The 24,708-nt window shown below is 32.0% G+C and overlaps 2 protein-coding genes across 2 annotated transcripts in view; both read left to right on the forward strand.

Annotated features, from left to right (window-relative positions):
* Positions 1–5,820, forward strand: part of LOC117123233 — an 11,330-nt gene extending 5,510 nt beyond the window's left edge. The window contains exon 2 of the mRNA XM_033269080.1: positions 4,445–5,820. Coding sequence (XP_033124971.1) covers positions 4,445–5,517 — 1,073 coding nt within the window. The 3' untranslated portion in view covers positions 5,518–5,820. The remainder of the gene's footprint in view (positions 1–4,444) is intronic.
* Positions 5,821–16,861: 11,041 nt separating this feature from the next.
* LOC117123232 overlaps positions 16,862–24,708 on the forward strand; it is a 35,734-nt gene continuing 27,887 nt past the window's right edge. Inside the window, exons 1-5 of the mRNA XM_033269078.1 lie at positions 16,862–17,030; positions 20,090–20,156; positions 20,286–20,807; positions 21,920–21,964; positions 23,962–24,006. Of these exons, the coding sequence (XP_033124969.1) occupies positions 20,096–20,156; positions 20,286–20,807; positions 21,920–21,964; positions 23,962–24,006 (673 nt within the window). The 5' untranslated portion in view covers positions 16,862–17,030; positions 20,090–20,095. The remainder of the gene's footprint in view (positions 17,031–20,089; positions 20,157–20,285; positions 20,808–21,919; positions 21,965–23,961; positions 24,007–24,708) is intronic.

A 24,708-nucleotide genomic window follows, 5' to 3' on the forward strand; every position in this document is an offset into this window, starting at 1 on the left:
AGATGTGTATAAGAGACAACATATATAAATAAAAATCCAAGATGACATTAAAAACAGTAAGAACTACAAATATGAACTTACATAATGAGCCAATCAGAAGATGTGGACGTAATTGTCAAGATATTCATGGGCAAGTGATTTAAAATGATTAATTGAAAATAATAATAAGCATCTGACATTGTCCGGGAGAGAATTAAAGAGCCTACTAAAATGAATAAAAGGGGAGTATTTAAAAGATAGAATGTCTAGAGTTAACTTGGACGTCAGGTAACTTAATATTATTAAATCCAAATAAACAATTAACGATAAAGCTCAGATGAATATAAAGGAAACGAGCATTCAATGGTGAGATGTGGAGATGCTTGAGTCTATCAGAGTAAGAAGGACGCGAGTACCAAGGACCACCGCAATACGCTCTCGAAAATCTGTGCTGAACCCTTTCAATAAATTTTATATGACCTACCTGATATGGCAACCAAGCTGGTATGCCATATTCAAGTAAAGGGTGGCACATTGCTAAGTACAGACTATGTATGCCTCCTTACCCTGCGTCCTCCCAACTAATCTGGCGATAAACCCAAGCATCTTTGCAGCACAAGAAGTTGCATAATAAACTTGTTTACCCCAACTTAAATTGCAAGTCAAAAAAATACCAAGATGTTTATGGAAAGGAACTGAATCAAGAATGTAGTAATTTGTAGCAATATTTTTATTTGATCTAGTGATGTGCATGACTTTACATTTGTTAGAGTTTAATTGCTTATAGTTATTAGTGCACCAAGTTGAAATATTATTTAAATCAGATTGAAGGATGAGAGTCTTCTGCATTGCAGATGGGACGAAAAAGAACAGTATCATCAGCATACTGGGGCAGAGATGAAAGAACGCATGGAGGTAGATCGGCAACAAAAAGATTAAAGAGAATAAGCCCGAGGACAGATCCTTGAGGGACTCCAGATAATACAGGCATCCACTCAGAGTGGGTGCCCATAAACTAGACTTTCTGTGATCTGCCTAGCAGCAGTGAGGTTAACCAGGAGAGAACCTGTTCCTGAATGCCAACACGATTCAGTTTAAAAAGCAATAACTTATGGTTTACTCAGTCAAATGCCTTTGCCCAATCAAGAAAAATTGCATCGATACGAGGAGGATTTGGAATGTCAAGAATTTTTGTCCAGTCATGTACAAAGTTGTGTGGTACAGGATCTGCCTCTAGTAAATTCATGCTGTTCGTTGGATGTTAAACAATTGGATTCAAGGAAGGAAGTGAGATGTGAACTAACTATCTTTTCACTTAACTTGCAGAAAATAGGAGTCAGGGATATGGGACGGTAATTAGTGATGTTATTAAGTTCTCCTCCTTTGTGAATTGGGACCACAACAGCTTTCTTCCAATCATTTGGAATTTTACCTGTGGTTAAAGACATGTTAAACATTTTTGTAACTATAAATAAAATATATGGTGAGGAGAGTTTAATCATGTTAGGAGTTATGGAGGCAGGACCAGGGGATTTGCAAGAAGGAATAGAAGGAAGGAGTTTAGACTTCACGTTCTGTTGTGCGAATATCAGCCAGCTTATTGATATGTGCATCAAATGTAGGAATAGGAAAATCAGTATTTTGGATATGGTAAACACATGATCAATGACCTCCTCAAAATAGTAAAAGAAAGATATATTAGAGGAAGGGGGCGTGTAAATACATCCCAAAAGTACCTTTCCACATTTCATTGTCACCTCTGTAAAAACTATTTCGATGATTGAATTTATATTAATATCAGTAACACAAGGCTTGAGATAATGTTTACAAGCAATTAAAACCAATAATTCAGAGTTATGGATTGAAGAATCCAGCCACGTTTCAGAGATGAAGACAATGTCTGGATTAATATCAGCAGTGAGCGTCTTCAGATCACAGAAGTTCATAATGATGCTTCTGGCATTAACTATAATTCCATTTATAGCATTTCCGTGATGACTGTCAAGTGTAACATCAGCGTCCATCTGGGAGTTGAAACTGGTTGAAGAAAATCGGGATGAATTAAAAAAAGAATCACTGAAATTTGGTAGGGTGCAGGTTTGACATGTCCATACATTTAATGTGTTGACATTGGTAAGCATTCAGAGGCCAACACATACCCTATGGAACGACAATTTGCATTCAAAGCAAGAGATACTAGCTTTTCTTTTGCCGATTTGTTGCAAATGCTACATTTTTCTTTGTCAGGACCAGGGTTAGTTTCAACATCACCATCTTGAAAACAAAACAAATCAATTGGAAAAGAGGTATTGTCCTGTGTTGAATAGCTCCATGAAGCGTAAAAGCCATGGTTGCAGCCTAGAAATATAGAGTTAAGTACAGCTTCTTTGGTATGAGTTCTAGCAAGATTATCAGCTTGTAGACAGTTCAGATTGGTTGTACAGTAAACATCAAATTCAAAATTTAAAAAAAAACGACCGAAAACACATATTACCGGAAAACGTTTAAGATAGTAACAAATGCTGCTTCCATCTGCCATCTTGGAAAAAATAAAAAATATAAAAAAGGACTCAGTCCTCGGACCTATTCTTTTATAATGTTTTTTCTACAGAATATTCAATGCTAATGATACTATCATTTACAGGACTATCAGGTCCTGGGAGGATGAAATTGTTACGCAAAGTGACCTAAATATTGTTAATGAGTGAAGTTTGAATAATATATTGCCACCGAGAAATAGAATACTCATTCGCTTAGCTAGATCTACTAATCATAAATTGAATGCCTTAAGCTATTATATTGGTAATGACGCTATCTCTAATGTTGAACAGGTGCGATATCTTGGTATTAAATTTACTTCTGATTTAAAGTGGAATGTTCCATCGATAATGTTTCTAACAAGGCTTTCCAAATTCTAAGGTTTGTCAGAAGGGTTGTTCAAACATTGTTTTAATCCTCAAACTGTATAATTCTATTGTCCGTCCAGTTTTAAATAAGGCCTTCCTGCTTTGCTGCCATATACCAAGGTAATCTCTTGAAACTTGAAGAACTTCAACAAAGTATTTTGACAGCATGTTTCCTATTATCAAACAACATACAAATATAGAAACATTTTTTAATCAAGGAAATAAATCTTACCCAAACAACCATTATTCCATCTCAATTCTTTTTTTTTTTTAATTCTTGAAAAATTATTTATGATTGTACACATGATTTTATCAATAAACATAATATACTTTATTGTAAACAATTTTGTTTCCGTAAAAAGTATTCTACATTTTCTGAGCACTACTCTCAGAATAAAGAAAAATGAGGGCACTACACGGGAATGAATCCATAGAAAGATTGGGTGGTGGGTCACGAAACACTTAGCTTGATAAGTGCCTGAAAATTATGGACTCCTATAGTATGAGGCCTCAAGACTCACACCTTCGAGGTTTAGGTTTTTTTTAAATTTTATTTTATTACTAATTGCTAGAGCACCTAAGTGGATGGGAAATGGGAACTCCCATAATATTAAAGCTTTTGATGAGTTCATGTCATTGCACACAACTAGTTAATTACTAAGACTGCTATACCATATTGGACTCCTCCTCAACAACTCAACTTCTCATAATTAAATGGGCCTTGCATATTCATTGGGAGCATCCCCCGCTGAACAAACAGCTTTTTCATTTTATATTCATTCCAGTCCTCCCATTTTGCATAGATTCTCTGATTTTACTTCATCTGTATTCATATTGTGTTTTGGTAAATATTAGTGTTTCATTCAACAACTTTTTTTGCAGGCAAAACATTGCATTTTTCTTTCCCTTTTACAAATAATTGCCTGTGTGCAATACGATAACTTACGATGGTAGAAGTACTGCCGATAAATTTTCTGTTCAACACAAACACTACTGTATATGTAATTAAGTATACTGTAGGCTCTGCCTATGATGAAGATACAAACTGTCGTGTTGTTTTTGTATGTTATTACTAAGTATTTTAACTGATATAGATCTTTGCTAACCCAGAGAGGTAAAAGAGAGTATCCTTTGCCTAAGTGTACTTGTTAAAATAAATAATATTATATATTTAATCATTTTGTTGTATTTTGAAAATTCAGGCCTTTCACACAAACTCATCACACTGACAAAGGCTGCATGAGCATTGCAGCTGTCAGCATGAACATGTTCTTCCTCGAAGGGTTATTCTCCACTTCTTATATTGATGTGTCACACCTTTTAACGTTCAGGGTTGGAGTACTTGCAATTTCAAACGCTGATACAGAAAGTGTTTTTTTAAGCTAATGTTGAACTTTGGGCTGAGGTGGGCGTGGCGGTGTGGACTTCATAATGTGGCCCCGTCCCCCGGTCAGAAAATCTCTAGATCCGCCCCGTAAATGCTCACTGGAAATGTGATATTGATTGTAGGCTTTGTTTAAATTTAACATTCTTTAATAGTGAATTTCTTTTATTGTTAGGTATGGATGAAAGCCAGCCATCAATTTTACAAAAATTGACAAGTCAAGGTACTATAAAAAATGCAAGTCTCATAGAAGACATATGCAACTCACTAAGGATGTTAAGTTGTTGCATGATCCACCATGAAATGATAATCTTGGATGAGCAGATCATTCAACTTATGAGTGAAGAAATAAATTGGATAAACAAAGAGCATTTAATAATGGAATTTAAAATGCTGTCACCTGAAGACATCGGCAAAATATTTGCTCATGTTTTAATTGCTGTAGAAGATGAACAGGATATTTTACAGAAAATCCAGGAGTTATGTACTGATGATATAGTCTATAGTTTATCAGCTGAATGTAAGAAATTAAACTTCAGATACAGTATTACAGGATACTACTATGATTTTAACTCTATCACAGTATCATTTCTAATTCATCTGCTGAGTAATGCACCAAGACTTTGTACTCTTGATTTATCATATTGTGAGATGAAAGGTGTTACTGTGAAGAAGATTGTTGATACATTGCAAGAGGAAGGAGTTGTGTTGGAATTAAGAGATCTTGACATCAGTGGAAATAACCTCGGTGACATTGAAGGTTCCTCACTTGCCTCTTTGCTGGCCGTAGCTTCTAAGCTGAATCATCTTGACATTAGTAAATGCAGTCTGTCAGGTGTTATTATGGATGATATGGTTATGGAGTGTTCTAGTACTAGAGTTGTGTTGGAATTAACACATCTTGATATTAGTGGAAATAACCTCAATGATATCAAAGGTCCCTCACTTGCCACTTTACTTGCTGTATCTCCAAAGCTGAAGTATCTTTACATGAGTTGTTGCAGTCTGTCAGGTGCTATTATGACTGATGTGGTTAAAGAGTGTTCTAGTAGGGGAGTTGTGTTGGAATTAACATGGCTTAATATCTGTAGAAATAACCTCAAAGACATCAAAGGTTCCTCATGTTCCACTTTGCTTGTTCTAGCTCCTAAACTGAAATATCTTAACATGAGTAATTGCAGTCTGTCGGGTATGGATGATATGCTTAAAGAGTGTTCTAGTAGGGGAATTGAACTTTTCATCAGTTGATATAACCTCAGTGACCTCATAAAATGTACTTCACTTGCTACTTTGCTTGCTCTTATGAATAACTGTAGTCTACTATGATGATAATAATTATAAGTTAATTTATGAAATGCTCTACTTTGGAAAATTAACCCCAGTGCACATACAATCTATCATAATAACCTCAAAGAAATCAAATGTTCGCTCTCAAAGACATCAAAGCTTCACTGGCCTACCCTCTAGTATGTGAACGTTGCGATTAATTATGATTTAAATAAGAACAATAAACACTAAAAGAAAATAAGTTGCATGGTTTTGAAAGCAGTTTCACATAAGAATATTTAAAAATCACTAAAATAAGATGAAACAGTAATAGTTAATTATTAATTAGAAATATCTTGTATTCTCTCCATTATTTTCCCAGGAAAACGTTTTATATCAAACTAAAATTGAAATTAACATGACTTACAATATAGGTAGGTCTACCATAACATATTTTGGTCAGGGGCAGCTATTAAAGCAAAGTTTTATTGTAACTCATTCAGAACCCGAAAACCGACTGTCCTTGACAAAAATCCACTGTGTGTGTCAACCGACTGTGACTGTGCCTGAAACCTGAGGGTGCTTGAAAATCGACTGTGTTTAATCGACTGTGTTTGAAATTTGCCCTTTTGTCGTTCCATATAAAACAAAAGAAATAAACATTAAATGTTGCTCTTTTGGCATTCCATATATAAAACGCAAAAATGGAATGCAGAAATATGTAAACACCATTTTTACGTCTAGTAATTTTTTAAGTCTAGCAAAAGATATGTGGCAGTGAAAAACATCTGTAAAATTCATATTTTCCCCCACAATAAATCTGAAATATGAATTGATATCACTTCGCACGATCAGGACTTTAATGATCTACGTTGTTACAGCCTTTCATACCAGTAGGTTGCGAATCTGAGACCTTTATTTAGGCTAGGCCCTCGGTTGTCTGTTATGATTTCAGGCTTTGAAATAGCATAGTCATTATAATATATAAAATTGTCAAAAAATTGTATCAACTTTAATAGTTTGTACTATTTTCATATAAAGTACAGTACTGGCTATGCTGATACCATATTTAACATATTTTCTTCCTTCTTATACACTTAAAATGTTAGCAAATGTTTATTTTTTCCTATTTTCGATTTCGATGTTGTGTCTGGTCTAATATTAATGTTCAAAATTGTAACTGTTTACAAGTTCTTGTGAATAGATTAGGTAAGATTTTACTTTCTGTTGATATTAACACTCCTGTTGATTATATTTTAAGTGCCCTAAAAAGACTTGATTGGGATGAAAAATTACTTCTTATGATTTCAAATGCTTAAAAGGATATGCTCCTCGATATTTGTCTTCAAAATTTACCTTTAACAATACTACCCATTCTAAAGGCACACGTAGCCAAATCCGGACAGGGAAGGAGAACTTTTTTATTTTGATCATCCAAAAGCTGGAATGCACTACCACACAAATTGAAAAATAATTTTTAAGAGATGTCAACTTTTTTATTCAAAAATAATTTTAAATAATGTTTTCAAATTTTATTTTATTTTATTCATTGTTTATTACTACTGTATATATGTTTCTCGTCATTGTACCACTTTAAAAATCAGTACTATAGTACTGTACTGTACATTCCTAAAGTATGAAGAAACTTGATAAATAAATAATGTCAACTGAAAGTTTCAAGTTTTAAACAATTTTTATAAAATATGTATAATGTTACGCAGTCACGCACAAACTTTTGCAAGGGTGTCTGTTCGGTCTTTCAGGTTAAAATTAAGTGGCAATGCAACTGGCTTTATAGTTGATCCCTTCTGTTGCATTACTGGGAGCTTTCTTGTAACTCTTGGTGGTATTATCCTTAAGTAGCTTGTTGTATTGTGCTTTATTGACTTTATAACCCTAAAAGAAAAACAAAGAAAACTTCAAAAATGATACTTTGTGCAGACTGATCAACCCATCAAAACCAGAAATTTGTATAGTCAGCAAAGACATACTCGACCAGATCAAAAGGTGGTTACACAGGATAGGAGTCAACCTGGTGAAAAAATACAAATAACATCATACACTGGTATAAAGGAATAGCAGATAAGAAAAATTGCTCCTTCATCATATTTGATAGTGTGGAATTCTACCACTCTATTTCTGAAGACGTTCTCACCAGAGCCTTAGTAGACTTCTACCTACATAGATATAATCCAAGAAGATTGTAATATTTAATATCATCAAAGGTTCCTCACTTGCCACTTTGCTTGCTGTAGCTCCTAAGCTGAATGATCTTCACATGAGAAATTGCAGTATCTCAGGTGCTGTAATGGATGATATGGTTAAAGAGTGTTTTAGTAGGGGAGTTGTGTTGGAATTAACCTGACTTAATATCAGTCACAATAACCTCAATGACATCAAAGGTTCCTCACTTGCCACTTTGCTTGCTGTAGCTCCTAAGCTGGATGATCTTCACATGAGAAATTGCAGTATCTCAGGTGCTGTAATGGATGATATGGTTAAACGGTTCCTCACTTGCCACTTTGTGGAAACCATATAAGTAATAATAATAAAAATATGATTTACCAGGGGACAGTGAAATTACAAGTGCTCAAGTTGCTAGATATCAAATCAAATCTTTGTTTATTCTGGAAGTACTCTTTCAATACATAAGTACTGGTCTCCCAAGAGGTCCAGACACAACATAAAATAAATAACAAATAAATATATAAAAATCAAGAAAGGAGGTAACTAAATACAATTCTTAAATGTTCTTAAATTAAGGGTGTCAAATTTACAGCGGATATCTAATGGGAACTCATTCCATAATTTACATGCCCTGTAAAGGTAAGTTCTTTTTCCTTGCATATTGTTCCAGATTGGGATGATTAGAGTATTTGAAGATTGATTTCGTGTATTTTTGGAATGGACAGCATTAGTAAATTTAAATTTAGAAGAAATGTATTCAGGAGTTATACATTTTAGGGATTTAAATGTCATAATTAAAATATGATTATCCCATTTATCTTTAATCATTTTCCAATCCATTGTATCCATCAAAACCTTTACTGGAATCATAATGTCATCATGCAACACCACTCTAGCAAGCATATTCTGAAGAACTTGTATAGAGTTAGATTTAACACCATTACAGTTTGACCAAATAATGCTACAATAATCAAAAAGTGGCATAACACGAGTATTGGCAAGCAACTTAATAGTTTTAAGAGGAAGAAAGTATCTAATTCTTCGAATTACACCAATACGTTGAGAGGCACGTGAGTACACCTGTTCAATCTGTTTGTCCCAAGATAAGCTTGGATCAAAGTAAACCCCAAGGTACTTAAAACAATACACACGTTTAATATCTTCATCATTAAATTTAAGTGAAATATTTACATAATTATTTAATGTTAATTTAGTACCAAAAATCATAAACCATATTACAATCTTATCTAAATTGGATTTAAGTTCAGATTGGAGGCTCAGGGGATTAGAAGATGAACATAAAAGTGTAGTATCATCAGCATACATGATACATTTACTTACTATACTATCAGGTAAAGAGTTGACATATAAAATAAACAGTAATGGCCCAAGTATGGAGCCTTGAGGAACTCCAACCTCTATATTTTGGTGATCTGATAAAGATCTAATATTAGTAACTTGAGACCTGTTTGAAAGGTAAGAAACAAACCAATCCAAAGCGCCATTCTTTATACCAAAACTTTTCAATTTGTTAATAAGAAGCTCATGATTCACAGTATCAAAAGCCTTTTTCAGGTCTAAAAAAATTGCTCCTGTCACTTTACCCTCATTCATGTTATTGAGGATGAAGTCAGAAACATCGATTAGAGCAGTACTTGTAGAGTAGTGACTTCTGAAGCCTGATTGGGCAGGGCTTAACATATTTGATTTAGATAAATATGAATACAATTGATTGTGGACTGCTCTTTCAATTATTTTTGACACTATCGGTAAAACAAATATCGGTCGGTAATTACTAACATCGGATTTATCTCCATCTTTATAAATAGGCGTAACTTTTGCTTTTTTCCATTCAGATGGGAATGTGGAGGATGATAAAGATAAATTACAGATAAAAGCAAGTGAGGTACAAATAATTGGAGCAGAAAGCTTAAGTAGTTTAATATGGATTCCATCTAAACCAGAAGATTTATTGGTTGCAAAGTTACAAATTTGATCAAAAACAAATTCAGGAGTAATAACTTCAAATTGAAATTCACACTCACATTGAGTATTTTTAGTAAGAGTGTTAGTAACATTAGTGTTTTCATTATTATTAAACTTATCAGCTAGTTGGCTACCAACAGAGGCAAAATAATAATTAAATTCATTGGCAGTATCTTTATCACTATTAGTTTGGCCATTTTCTGAATTTACAAATTTAATTGGAGGCTTGCTTTTAGGAATCAATTTCTTTATTGTGTTCCATAATTGCTTAGAATTATTAGTATTTTTATTGATAGCATTATTGCAGAAGTTCATTTTAAGAGATCTGTTAAGACTGTTCGCTTTATTTCTTAATTTTTTGGCTTTTTCCCAATCTTGCTGATCATTAGTCTTATGTGCCTTGGAAAAGAAGTAATTCCTATCTTTGGTCAATTGTATGTATTCGCTGTTAATCCATTCAGGAAGTGAACTCCTAATTCTTTTAGTTTTTATAGGAGCATGTTCATCACACACTTTAGTAAACAATATTTTCCAAGTGTCCCATGCTTTATCGATCGTGTTACAGTTTAAGACTTTGTTCCATTCTTGGTGTTTCATAGAATCAATAAAATCGTTCTCATTAAAATTTTTAAAAGAATTAAACTTAATTATTTTAGGTGGATCTTTTTTAAAAAATTTTTTGCATTTACGAATTAAGTAAATTAAGGAGTGGTCGCTAATGCCAAGACTGCACACTCCAGAGGATGAGACTTTATTTAAATTAGAGACAAAAATTAGATTGTAGCAGTAAGTTATTCGTGTGTAGTCCTTAATTAATTGATTGAGATTACTATGGTTCGAAAGGGTTTTTATTTTTTTCATGTTATCTTTTTTACCAATACCAAGATTAAAATCCCCAAGAATGATTATATCATCATACAGAGAAGTAAATGATTGGAATAAAGAATCCATTTTATCTACATAATCTGCTCTTGCACTAGGGGGTCTATAAATAGTGCCAACAAGAAATGGCTTGGAAACATGGAAACATGAAAAAAAAAATATATGATATGGAAACATGATAAAAAATATGATATGGAAACATGAAAAAAAAAAAAACGGGAACCAGAAAGCTTGGCAATTAACCCATGAAATGTCCTAACATAAACCGGTAAAAAATAAGCAGAAACCAGCATCACTGCTTTGTTTACTAGCAATTTGACACACTCAGTGACAATGAGGGTGCTGGTTTCTGACTCTCCTAGCCAATTCAAACATACATAACACATACAGTAATAGTAAAAGAACAACAGAACTACAGTGAGGTGCTTAACAGTGCATAAAGAGCATGCTGCATGGCATGTTGTACTGAATGTGGTGCTGAATATTGGAATTTAATAATGTGGTATGGGAGGCAGACTTTTATGAAGTTGGGTTTACCAGTAATACTATCATGAATCACAAACCGTTTCAATGGTATTTAATACTCACATCATCAAAGTGACGTCATAACAATTTTTAATAATTGTTATTTTGGCCTAATAATAATACTGTAATTACAATGTGACAATGAAAGCTTCAGTAATAAACAATGTCCTCGCAGTGCTTTCTTCTACATTATCAACTAATCACCGTGTTCTTTTTCTGGTATTTGAAGCTTTGAAAATTCTCACCAGACGGCGCTCAGGGAACGTTGCATCTAGCTGTTGAATAATTGGTGCTTGCACATAATGAGCTCATAAAATTCCTATAAAATCAACATTTTGCCTGGTATGACTATTGATTGGTTTTATTATTATTATTATTATTATTATTATTGTATTGTATTTGATTTTGACTTTCAACATTTTTTGTTATTAGATTGGTATGCTTTTGTGATGCAAGTGTTTGTTAATTTTAAAGTTTTTAATTATTTTTTAGGAATGAATAACTTGTAGTGTTTGTCTCTTTTATTATGTATTATTATTATTCCTGATGATGCTTTAGTAAAAGTAATACATTTGACATTTTTTTTTGTAGTAATACATTTTTGAAGTGACATTTATTAAACTCAGTTAATAAGTTGTTGTTTTAATGATGTGTCAATGAAATGTCTATTGTTATTGAAATTATTTGATTTAATCAATATAATCAATAATTCTTTTTGATCCATATTTTTCTTTCTCTTTTGATTGATAATACTTTTCCACTCTCCATATGTCTGAAATTAAGACTTTATTTTCTTTCTTTCATGTATGTTTGTAAAGCAAGTACAACATTAATTAAACATACTGTGCAAGCTAATTTAATTAGCTTTAATTATATAATAAATATCAGATTACAGTCATTATAATCTAATATAATTTTGAGTATAAAAAGCCCAGTAATAACAGAAAAATAATGATGATATTAATAACAATTTAAATACAATAACAACATAACTAGTAACAATACACACAATAATAGTAATAACAATATATAAATGGTAATTATACATTTGATATTTACAGGTCTCCCTCTAATTAAATACCACCTAAAATTAAATGCAATGTCTGCAACGCTTATAGTTTTATCGTTCATAGCTATTACTTTTCTAATTAGAGACTACAGTCAATCAACCTTAGTCACAAAAGTGGTCTTTTATTGGAGGGCAACCTATATAACAATAATGTAACATAAAACTGAAATTATATAGCATATATTTTCATGCTGCTCTTATTAACATAATTTAGCATTCTAATAATTACTAATAAAACTACTTGGAATTAACAGCTCAGTGTATATCAAGGTTCAAGGTTTATTTTATTTATAAGGTTTACGAAAGAGAAACGACCATTGCATTATTTATGGGAGGCGTGTATTCCAAATGAGGCTCCAGAGGGGGTTTATTTGAGGGGAAGTTTATAATTTAAGTGGGAGGTGCTATTAAAATAAATATGTTAATTGTTCAAAAATGAAAAATTCAGTAATATCTTTTTATATATGTAAGTAAAATGAAATTTAAAATAGTAAAAGTATTGTATTCTTTGGATTGGATAGATTAGAATTTCAACTGAAAATAATGAACATTTAATACATTACATAGTGTAGTAAACTCTTAACAGTGGTGTTAACATGGGTATAATAAGTTCTAGAGAAGACAAATATGATACCTGTTGGCTGGTATTAATAACAATGATGCAATGGATGTTAACTAATGAAGTGATTATGGTCAATATAAGGCAATGTTGTTTACAGATGATAAACTTACAATAAAATGCTTATGTAAAATAGAGAATGCTTTATTTAGAGTTATAAATTAAAGACAATTTGTACTGTTGTTCAGGTGGAATTGAAAGCATGGGTGGGATATTCTTTTCTGATGCTTATTATATATCTAATGGTCCACTATGAAAAACAAAAGAATAATTACTCAAAGAAGTTTTAAGGTTTACGAAAGAGAAACGACCATTGCATTATTTATGGGAGGTGTATTCCAAATGAGGCTCCAGAGGGGGTTTATTTGAGGGGAAGTTTATAATTTAAGTGGGAGGTGCTATTAAAATAAATATGGTAATTGTTCAAAAATGAAAAATTCAGTAATATCTTTTTATATATGTAAGTAAAATGAAATCTAAAATAGTAAAAGTATTGTATTCTTTGGATTGGATAGATTAGAATTTCAACTGAAAATAATGAACATTTAATACATTACATAGTGTAGTAAACTCTTAACAGTGGTGTTAACATGGGTATAATAAGTTCTAGAGAAGACAAATATGATATCTGTTGGCTGGTATCAATAACAATGATGCAATGGATGCTAACTAATGAAGTGATTATGGTCAATATAAGACAATGTTGTTTACAGATGATAAACTTACAATAAAATGCTTATGTAAAATAGAGAATGCTTTATTTACAGTTATAATTTAAAGACAATTTGAAAGCATGGGTGAGATATTTTTTTTCTGATGCCTATTATATATCTAATGGTCCACTATGAAAAACAAAAGAATAATTACTCAAATAAGTTTTATGGTAATATATATATTTATTTTATATACTTCTATATCTTTTCACTTTTCATCATTTTACATTGTATACTATGTGTAATGCTGTTTATTGGCCTATTCTTTATGTTAGATTCAGTTTTGCAATGCATATTTATTTATTATTGCCTGTTAAAATATTAATTTTTAAATATCATTCTATATATATTTTTTTCTTTTTCATTTGTAGTGCTGTTATTTCCTTTGGCCTACGTGAGTTATTTTATAATAAAACTTTAAAAAAATACAATAAGCATAAACAAAATAAATATAACAGATTATTATAAAATACTCATCTTGAAGTAATATTTGCAATCCAAATTTAACCATTATCTCTTCATACAGTACATTGGTTGATCTTACCAATGTTGTGGCATTTTATTTCTGCAGGATGTCTTTGCTGTTGTGTGACTGTTTTCTTTCATCATTTGTTTTATTGTTTTATTTCTTTCGTGTTTGATGTCATGAGATGGGGTTGCCAAGCCTTGTACAGGAACTTTGTTCCTCCTTGGATTCGCCCTCCTCTTGTATTTGTTTACGAGGGAACTAGTATATTATTGTTGTTATTATTATTATTACAGGTATTATTTATAATTATTATAAAATGATTATACATAACAATTTAATACAATATATATTGTACTGTATGTATTATAATGAAATTAAATATTAAGCATAACAATTATGCATAATAATAATGCTTTTTAAAAATGTATATATGGAATGTTGTAGAAATGGTTCACTAATATTATTTTATTATAAATAGTTTGAACTGGTTGTTGTAACATTACTAGCCAAATTCATTGAATTGCAATCTTTTTATAGTATTTATCAAGAGTTTTTAATTTTTCGGTGTCAGTGTGTTTGCAAGATTTTTTATACCTTGTTAAGTGAATCTCCCACCTGCCAATAATTATGATTTAGAATTTTATAAAAAAAAAAATATTTTTGGCCAATTAGCAATATCAGCCACCACGGAAAAATGGAAATTTCAGGGGAAAAAAGTGTTTCTTTATTTTTATTACACCCACTGCTGCCTTAAAATCTCCGATGATAAGATATGGATATTTCTTCCTAAACATAGTTTCATTCCACATACTGTAGTTCTAAAGGTGTACATTCCAGTAAAATTATGTTTGTTAGAAGTTTGTTTAATGTTCAAATGTTAAAAGCCCTTATGTATTGTTTTCTGGAATTTCTGTGGTAGCATTGTTTTTTAGTCTGAATTGTTACAATACAGATCAATTTTATGTTTTTTGTGTAAATTTAAAGACTGTAAATACATTAGGACATAATGGTTTTAGAACCTTAATATTATTTTTGTAGACCCTTTGTATATAACTTAAAGGCGCTTGTATTTCATAATAATGAATATTTTCAGTACTGTACTTTCATGATTATTGTCATTGTTTATAAAGATTTTCAGTAATATGTTGAATTCAATCTGTCTGTTTTAATGAAAGATGAGAAATAAAAATAGCATTTCTATCAATATGTTGCATGTGTTGGTTTATTACTGATGTTGAGTAACAGTGGTGGTGCATTAATAACAGCAGTGAGTTGACTGGTTTCAAAGGTAATGGTGTACTGTATAAATACCGATGCAGTAAAGTGATTTGTGTCTGGTATAACAAGCAGTGATATTGTACACATACTGGTGCAGTTAAGTGATTTGTGTCTGGTATAACAAGCAGTGATTGTGTACACATACTGATGCAGTAATTTGTGTCTGGTATGACAAGCAGTGATGGTGTATACATACTTCCAGTGCCACCGAGAGTGGGAAGGGGGAAAGCTAGGCTTATCTTCATAAGACTTCTATGAATGGATACCTTTTGAAGCAAGAAACCAAGTTGTCTTTATCCAGTACTGCTCGATTTGATTTTATTTGATTTTATTTGGCTTTATATAAAAAAAAAACACACAATTAAAATACATGAAAATCATTTCAAAAAAGCGTCCAAGATCATATTACAAGAAAATCAGGTCATTACATATTAAAACAATAACAATAAAATCTAGTCATTAAATTGGAAACATCAACAATCGACAGAAAGACAAAAAAAAAGCATATATCAAGCATTACATCAATTTACAATTGATAAATGCTATTTTTTTTTTTGTGTGGGAAACTATTAACCTATGATCAGTGGCGGCACCAGCGGGGGCAGGGGCTTAAGCCCACCCTTGGTCTGGTACACATCTAGATGTGTATAAGAGACAGCTATCGGCTAAAGCTCGTCGGACCCAACAAAAAATAGGCATAGTTTTCCCATCCCAGCCATCCAGTCCCATTTTTTTTTTTTTTTAAATATCGTTTTGGTAAGAGGGAGGGCACACCCTCCTTCCGGCTCTGGCTCCCAGATATCGCTGAGCACTATACTTGTTACACCCATAAATACCAAGGGCCCCCCGCCCATAAATTATATCCTAGAGCCGGCACTGCCTATTATACAGTGGTTTCTGTCTGTGGTTTAACATGTTTTTGTGTATACACACTGATGCAAATGTTTGTGTCTGTGGTGTAAGAAACATTCATGGTGGATGGTGGATTCATGTAAGAAACATGATGCTGTGGTTTGTGTCAGGTGTAACAAGCAGTGATAGTGCATACATACTGATGCTGTGCTTTGTGTCTGGTATAACAAGCAATGGTGGTTCATACATACTGATGCAGTGGCTTTGTGTTTTGTGCCTGGTTTAACATCATTTGATGTCACTATTTTTACTTTACAAAAGTCAAAAAGATCATCCTAATACAGGGGCAGATTTAGGGAGGTGAAAAAACAAAAAAAAAAAAGAATGATAACCCAGAACGCCTGAAATGTTATTTTCGGGCGTCCAGGAACACAAAAATGTTTGCTGGGGAATTCCCCCTGTCCCATAGGTCATTGTTATCTCGATCGGCCCAACTTTAGCCCCCCCCCCCCCCAACCTTTTGGAGTCTCTGGATCCGCCCCTGTAATAACCACACGCCGATACAACTTTACTAAAACAACTGAGGGTTCTTTGTGAATTAATTTTAATTTAAGGCAACTACTGATTTCACACTACAGCACATTTCCCTGCTGGCGCCATCACTTTTTGAACGCAGAAAGTTCAGGATATTACGTCATCATGTTTAGGGAAATTCCCTACCACTGCCGCGGCGGCGCGGCCATGTTGCAAGAATGAGCCGACGATATTTAGGCCGACAACACCTCTTTGAAGTTTGACCTGAAATTATTTATGTATATACTGTATCTAGAAAGCTAAATTCTATAGTTGAATATTTCGATGAAGACTAGCAGGGCCATACATTACTAGAATAATAAAAATTTCGCTGGCGATCATGTATGTATAATAGAATTACTACAGTAGTTAGGCCCACTTGTCTAGTACCTCTCTATCGGTACGGTCCGTCTGCCAAAAACGAATGGATTAGGCCTTGGTGCAGCCAAGATAGACACAATAGGCCGACCAGCCCTCCATAAACTAACGTTAGAATACTGCACTTCAGCAGTAAAGAACAATTAAAACCTCATAAAAAAGGCAACTAATCCGTTTACCTATAATTGAATCCATGGACACCAGTGTTAAACACTCACTCACACTCAGTACTTATCCAATTAATATAGTGAGATAACGTAACGTTAGTTTATCGAGGGCGGGTTGAGCTAATGAGGGAGATTTATGGGTCAATTTTCTTGGGTTTTACATTTTATCAGTAATCTGACAAGACTGTGGTCTACAATGTAGCCAAAGTTCCTGATGGATAAATCATTGTCATGGATGTTAGACAATGTGTAGAATATAATTATGGGTTTAGCTAGGTAGTGTGAGTTTCTGTAATTCTTCCATAAAGGCAAAATTCTGAAGTTCTGTAGTAGTAAACACTGCAACTACTCATCATTGTCAGTGCTGCACCTGTAACCAGCATGACAAGTGGATTTTAGCACTTGATCTAAGCACTAAAAATAATCACTATGTATCAGTGATTTCAGTTTTCGGTTTAGAAAACACAAACTGTCTGTCCATAACTTTAAAATGTTCTGTCTATCATTAGCTAAAAAATTGAAAATTAATATTCTATTCTATATTTGAATTTCCTAATTTTAATAAGTTATTAACTTAAATAAAAAATTGAATTGAAAAAAAAATTTCTGTCAATTATAATATACAGTTTAATTACTGTATACTTGTGCATAAACCCTTAAATTTGCTAGTAATCAATTAAAGAATTTTTAAAGTAAAATATCTGTAAAATCAGCAAAATGGGTTTTTTTTTCAATTTTTTTCTGCTTGGAAGTTGATAACTTATTTGATCCTTTCAAATGATCTTGAGCTATTCAAATTTTTTAAATTAATTTTTTTAGTTTTGAGGCAGTGTGTCTTTAAATATCATCAGTCCATATAAATTTGTCTGAGAATATTTGAATGTATAGAGAGAGACCAATGAGTATAATCTAAATTTCAAAGAATCACGGTATATTACCATATACTATATTGTGTAAGGACAAAATGTTTGTGCCAATTTACCATCCAGACGCGTGCACAGCTCTGGAAGAAATATATCGTAGCACCATTCTTTTAAATGTCTTACCATTACTTGCATACTTTGAGTTCATATATATGTGCATTAAAATATCATAAATAACAATTTTACAATTACACGAGTCTACAAAATTTTGGATGATTACTTGTCACGCTGCAAAAGTAACAATTTTCAGAATTCATTATTCAAATTAAGTTTGTACATTACGGTGAAAGGAGCAGCAGAGTACTCAGTAGTAGGTAAGTGGAACATACCACTTCAGCGAGTGCAGCTGATACAAACGTGTGTATGTTCACTAAATATAATGGAATAAAATATATTATAACGTGACCATGTTAATCACTAAAATTTGTCAATATGTGACGAATAAGGAATGTCTGGAAACTATATTCATCACAACATTTTAGCATGTATTGTATAATCTATTTTTAACCACATTCTTTACCAGTAGGCATAGTGTCTAAGTACCTGCTTTAACATTATAAACAAAGTTATTATTGGCTCATGATCAAATTTAAAAAGTAATTTGACTTTCTTCCTAAAATTACAGTTAAAGATGAAAAAGTATTCAATATTTAATGCTTTAGAATATTCTGTTATGGCAATACTTGCAGGATTTGGCCGACTGGGCTTCACATGATGATTATTTTCTGGGCGGATCGATGTGGGGGAGGGCGATGGTCGTGGACGTCTGGTCATTCCACCACCCTTAACATGTTAGAGCAGGGGAGAATTTTTGGGATGGGGGGAGAGGTGTTAAAAAAAGTTAAAAAGAAAGAAAAATTGGATCGCCCAAAATGCCTTGAGAGGTTATCAGGGGTCGCGAGACTCCCGAAAATCGGGAAGACTTTCTGCACTCTCGCAAGCAAGCAAGAATCTTCCGAAAATAACCGATATCCTGCAAATGCCTGATATTTGTATATTTTAAATATTTTATCAATTGTCTCATGGAAGTCAATGCCGATGGGTATCACTACACTCTGCAGTATAAAAATTAGATGTGTTAACAAAAGTTTAGGTACTGAAGATCAGTTGAGCATTCAAACACTTCGAATAAAAACAAAATTCTGTTTTTGGCTAGTTAGAATTGGCAAAAAAATGGAAATTTCAGAGTTTTCTTTATTTTTAGTACACCTGCCTCTTCCTTGAAATCTTCAAAAATATGATGTATTTTTCTTCCTAATCATATAAATTGAAAGCATTTAACCATCTTATTACTGCACTGTTTACATTTACTATAAAAGTGTTTTTTTTTTTATTTTCATTTCTGTCTGGATGTTTTTGCTAAATAAGAAAATATAATTAAAAAAATTTTTTTTTTTGCCCTCCTCTGATGATCTTTAATAATTTTTATTAAATATTATTAAGTTTGCGAAACAATTTTTTAAATAAATCTCGCCTTACCTGCTACCATAATCAGGAATATTACTGTACTGGTACATGCGGTGAGCAGTGTTTTTTGTCTGGCACTTTTAATGCCAAAACTGGTCCAGTGGACTACTGTCCAAAGCTATTGGTACAGGTTTTTGACACCCACAAAGTAGCCTTTTTATATTGTAGAAGGGTACATATTCTAATCCCCATTCTGCTGTTCATGTTTACAGTCACTAATATTTGAGTGTAAAAAACTACTATGCCACTGTATTTAAATTCTTTTATTTATGTTTACAGTCACTAACATTTTTCAGTGTAAAAAAACTACTATGCCACCAGGGAGAAATACCACTGTATTCAAATTCTTTTATTTCAATACTTTAACTGGCAGTTATAACTAATTATGAGAAGTTTTCAGTAAAAGTTTTAAATTATACAAAAATACTAAAGACAAATCATGATTGAGTATTCTTGTTTGTTTCAGGAATGAATGAATGAAAAAGACCGAAGCAGTAGCTGCACAATGACAATGAACATGGAAACGAGTAAAAGTAATAAACTAAAAAGACATTTCAGTATTCTGTCATCCTCCTTTTAGAATCAAGACATTCTACAATACTTTTTCTTGTTTCCAGAGGTTGTGATATTATTAATACATATTATTTTTATTTACTTTATAGAAGCAACTTTTGCAGACTTTAAGTTGTTTGTGTCAAATTGGTACGATGAACACATACCCATCAATATGCTGAAAGTATTATTCAAGGACCATGTAGAAAATACTTTTGCATTACATATTTCTTCTAAGACAATAACCTTAATGAATATGCTGATAACATCTGGAAGTTTGAGTCCAACAGACCTCACTCTCCTCTATGATACTATTAAGGCAACAAAGCAGTTTGGTCTGGAACAAGAAATTCAAAATGAAATGCCATCATTTCAACTTGCCAAAAATATCAGGGATAACGTAATTACAAAATTCACAGTGCATCGGCAAAGACTTGTAAAGCTGGGAATGGCGCTCACTCCAAGTGATGTACAAAAGATCAGTGATCTGTGTGAAGTAAAACATACAGATAGCTGGAGTTTGATTATGGATCTAGAACACAACATGGTCATTTGTGAAGAGGACATGACAGCATTCATTGAAAAGTTGAAGAAACATAAACTCTACCAAGCCGTGAAAGCTCTAACAGAAGGTATTTCTTTTACTTTATTTTAAATTTAATGAATGTTGATGAATATATATTGATGAATGTTGATGGAATTCACTTCAATTGATTGTAACTGAAAAACTTAGTGCACTACTGGAAATGCTTTGAAACCAAAGGATGAAACAGAAGATAATATTTTAATAAAAACTAATTTCAGATTTATGACATCACAAATCTCCTGGCATGTTATATCTTATCTGACTCTATTTAGTGTCCTCCACTAATTAGCATGCTGGATCAGAAGAGAATATTTTATGATTATATTTTATAGAAATTTCTGAAAACAAGTTTTTTTGTGTGTGATTTGCAAATTAATTTTAAAAGCTAGACCCGAAATGCCTTGATTATGTAATGTCCAGGCTGCTGAACACCCGCAGCAAGGTGTCACAAAACATCCAATTTACAAAATTTCTGCCACCATGAAAATATTAAGATTTAAATTACCTTCCGGTACTTACTGCACTTGCCTAAAATTTAAAACTGAACTTAAAATCTAAATCAATAGATTTTTGAATAAAACCAATGGTATGATTTGCTTTGATTTTATTTGTTTTCCAACATTACAAAAAATCACTAAGATAAAATCACAAAAAAACATTGCACATTAAAACATATGAAATAAGGATAACCCATAAAGTTGAAAAGAACAACCTGATTGCCAATGTTGTTCAATGCAAAAAACACGACATGACAAAATAAATAGATATTATATGCAAAATATAATATATTTTAAAAAAGCTGTAGGTAGATTTGTAATATTGCATCAAGAGTGATGGTGAGGGAGGAGCATAGTCTTGTACGCAGTTCAGCACAATGATACTATGATTATTCTCCAACGTTTGTGTAGGCCCAAGAATACAAGCAATTTTAATTCAAAGTGGAAGGCTCAAACCTCCAACTTCAGGGTTGAAAACTCGAATCCAACCATCCCACACCCATGATACGTTTTAAAACATGACTAAGGATGACACTGCATACCCATTTTTAAATTTCCTGATCAAGACAAAATTCCTTTTGAGTACACTCATTTAAATTTTCAAAGTATAACTATACAATATTACTAAAAATTATTGTAAATAATAGATGTTTAATTTCAGACATTCCAACTCCAAAGTCATCTTCAAACACAAAACAACCAAGAGGTAAGATAATTAATTTTTACATTGGCATCTATTATAATATTATCATGCATCATGCTATATAAATGTTAATATTATGATAGTTCACCAAAAAAAAATTTTTTTTAAGTTATATTTTTAGTTAATTATTTTTTACTTCTGTTAATTTGTCATTGTTAAAGGACAGCTTAGACAAGCTTCATCCTTTTTTGTGTTGTTGAATAAATTTTATATTGAATTGAAATATTATTATTATTATTATTATTATTATTATTATTATTATTATTATTATTATTATTATTATTATTATTATTATGTTATTTGTTACTCTGTCCTATGTAGTAACTCTACAACTACTACTACTGCTGTAAACACTGCCACTAGCATTCATGCTATTATTCACGGTTGACATTGAGGGATGGTTCAAGATAGGGTGTGAACAAATTCCCTTTCAATTTAGAATATTTTGTAGAAGTCTTTTTATAGTAAAAATAATTTTAAGAAGCCATAAATTATCCCATCTTGATAGCCTGTAGAATGCTGCTTTTGTGTAATTGTTCCTTCTTGTTTGCAATAGTTTAAACATTATTTTACGATATATATTTGTATTAAAATAATCACATATAAGTTGGGCATTTACAGTACTGTGTAAAGGTCTTCTATGTCTAAAGCTTTGTCTACACTAGCAAATTTTATGTGACAAGAAAATTTGATGTGCCCATATATGGGTACGATGACGTCATATCACATATTATCAAATTGTATCAAAAAAAGTTGAACGTGTTCAATTCTTATTTTCCATCACATTTTATGTGATGCTTTTTTAATAAAATTTGATAGTGTAGACAAAGCTTTAGCATGTCAAATTCCTTTCCTATCACTACAAAAATATCCAATTGTTAATTACGGTAAATAAATTATATGCTGTACTTATCTTAATGTACTGGTAATCCATTATTGAATTATATTTCAACCATTCCAAAGCCACCATCAAACTCAGGAGAAGCAAGTGGTAAGATAATGCATCTTATTTTATTATTAATTGTTTTTGTTTGTGCAAATACTTATTATACAGTACATTAAAGTAGTTGATCTGGGCAGTGGCATATCTAGGATTTTGAAAAGCAGGGTGCTGAATAGAAATATTACATCCACTGAATTATATGCCAGGTGCAAAACCAGGGATGGAGCCTATTGATAACTATGACTACACAATTGAATTGGTCATTACTGTCTAAATAAACTTACTTTGCCACTTATTTCCATTAACTTACTATAATTGTTTTGGCATTTGAACAAAAGGTAGATATTAAGGCACTGTGAAAATGTATAGTAGTTCTATTCTTGTTGTGGTTTAATTGTGATCATTTAGTAACTGTGGGAATATATTGTGGGAATATTTTGGTACAGATGCTGTATTTGGATGTGTACAAAATAATATTAAAAAACTAGCATTTCATAGTGGAACATAATTTTCATGTTTCTGACTTTATTGTCATTATACAGTATTTCTCTTCTTCAGATCAACAACAGCTTGATTTTTGTCCTGTGACATTCCAGTTTGATGTTCTATTCACCACTGATTGTTTCTTGTAGAAAACTGAAATGTTATGAAAATACTTATTTAAACTAACACCCTGAAATCCTGGGTTGCTATTATTTTTAAACATTTTTTTTATATAGAAGCATTTGAACCACTCATGCTTTCTCTGAGTCAGAAACTACTAATAAATGTACAGTTAGAGCCTAATACTCCTCTCGGTGGCATAACGCCTGTGCGTTCTTGTGCAATTAGAGCATGGGTTACATGTGCTAGATCACTGTTATGAAATATAAAAGTATATAATCATTTACACCACTCATGCTTTCTCTGTGTTAGAAATTCATACTAATAATTGTACAGTCAGAGCCTAATCCCCCTCTTGGCCTCTCACTGGCATCAACGCAGGCCTCAATTCTTATTTCATGTCTAATTTTCAAGAATATTTAATATTTTAATCTCAATTAACTTTTATTTACAGACATTCCGAATACACCTTCAAACTCAGGGAATAGATTTGGTGAAGGTAATATGTGATTTTTCATTGTTGTTCTTTTTTAAATATATTTTATAATTACAAAGTTAACTGATAAATGTGGTACTGTATATAAATATCGATTACAATATACAATTTAGTTGAAAAAGGTTTCACTAAATCATGTAAGTTTGTTTTGATCAATGTATAATAACTACTTGTTTAATTTAAACCAGTCTGAGACCTTAGCTAATTTAATGTTCATAGTTTAAAATAATATGTCTTTGTTATAATGAGAATAAGAAATGACATTTATAAAAACCAGAGCATTTTGAAGAGTTGATTTAAATGTATGAAACTCTGGGAGGTCATTTATCTAGACCTCAATGATGCAGGTTTGTGACCAAAACCTTGTTTAAAATGGTGGTTTTCATAAGCAGGCATATTAATGTATGATGTATGAAAGTATAAGGAAATTTCAAATATAGGATTTATATTGGAGAAAATTGACAGTCTGTCTTGGGTATGAAATACCAGTACCTAGATTGACCATTACCCCGGAGGCATTTTTTTAAAAAACAACATTTTATTTATTTTTTCACAATTTAATGCATACCGGTAATTAAATTTGATATTTATGCTTGCTTCAAACCACTAAATGTAGCTATAATGGTGTAAAGATAACATTTGGTGCTGCAAGCATTTCATCAAGATAACTTTCATAGTCCGAGGCTCAAAAATATTTTTTCCAGG

The sequence above is a fragment of the Anneissia japonica genome, unplaced genomic scaffold (assembly GCF_011630105.1).
Source record: "Anneissia japonica isolate Jap-2015-1 unplaced genomic scaffold, ASM1163010v1 scaffold287592_len165086_cov136, whole genome shotgun sequence".
Lineage (NCBI taxonomy): Eukaryota > Metazoa > Echinodermata > Crinoidea > Comatulida > Comatulidae > Anneissia > Anneissia japonica.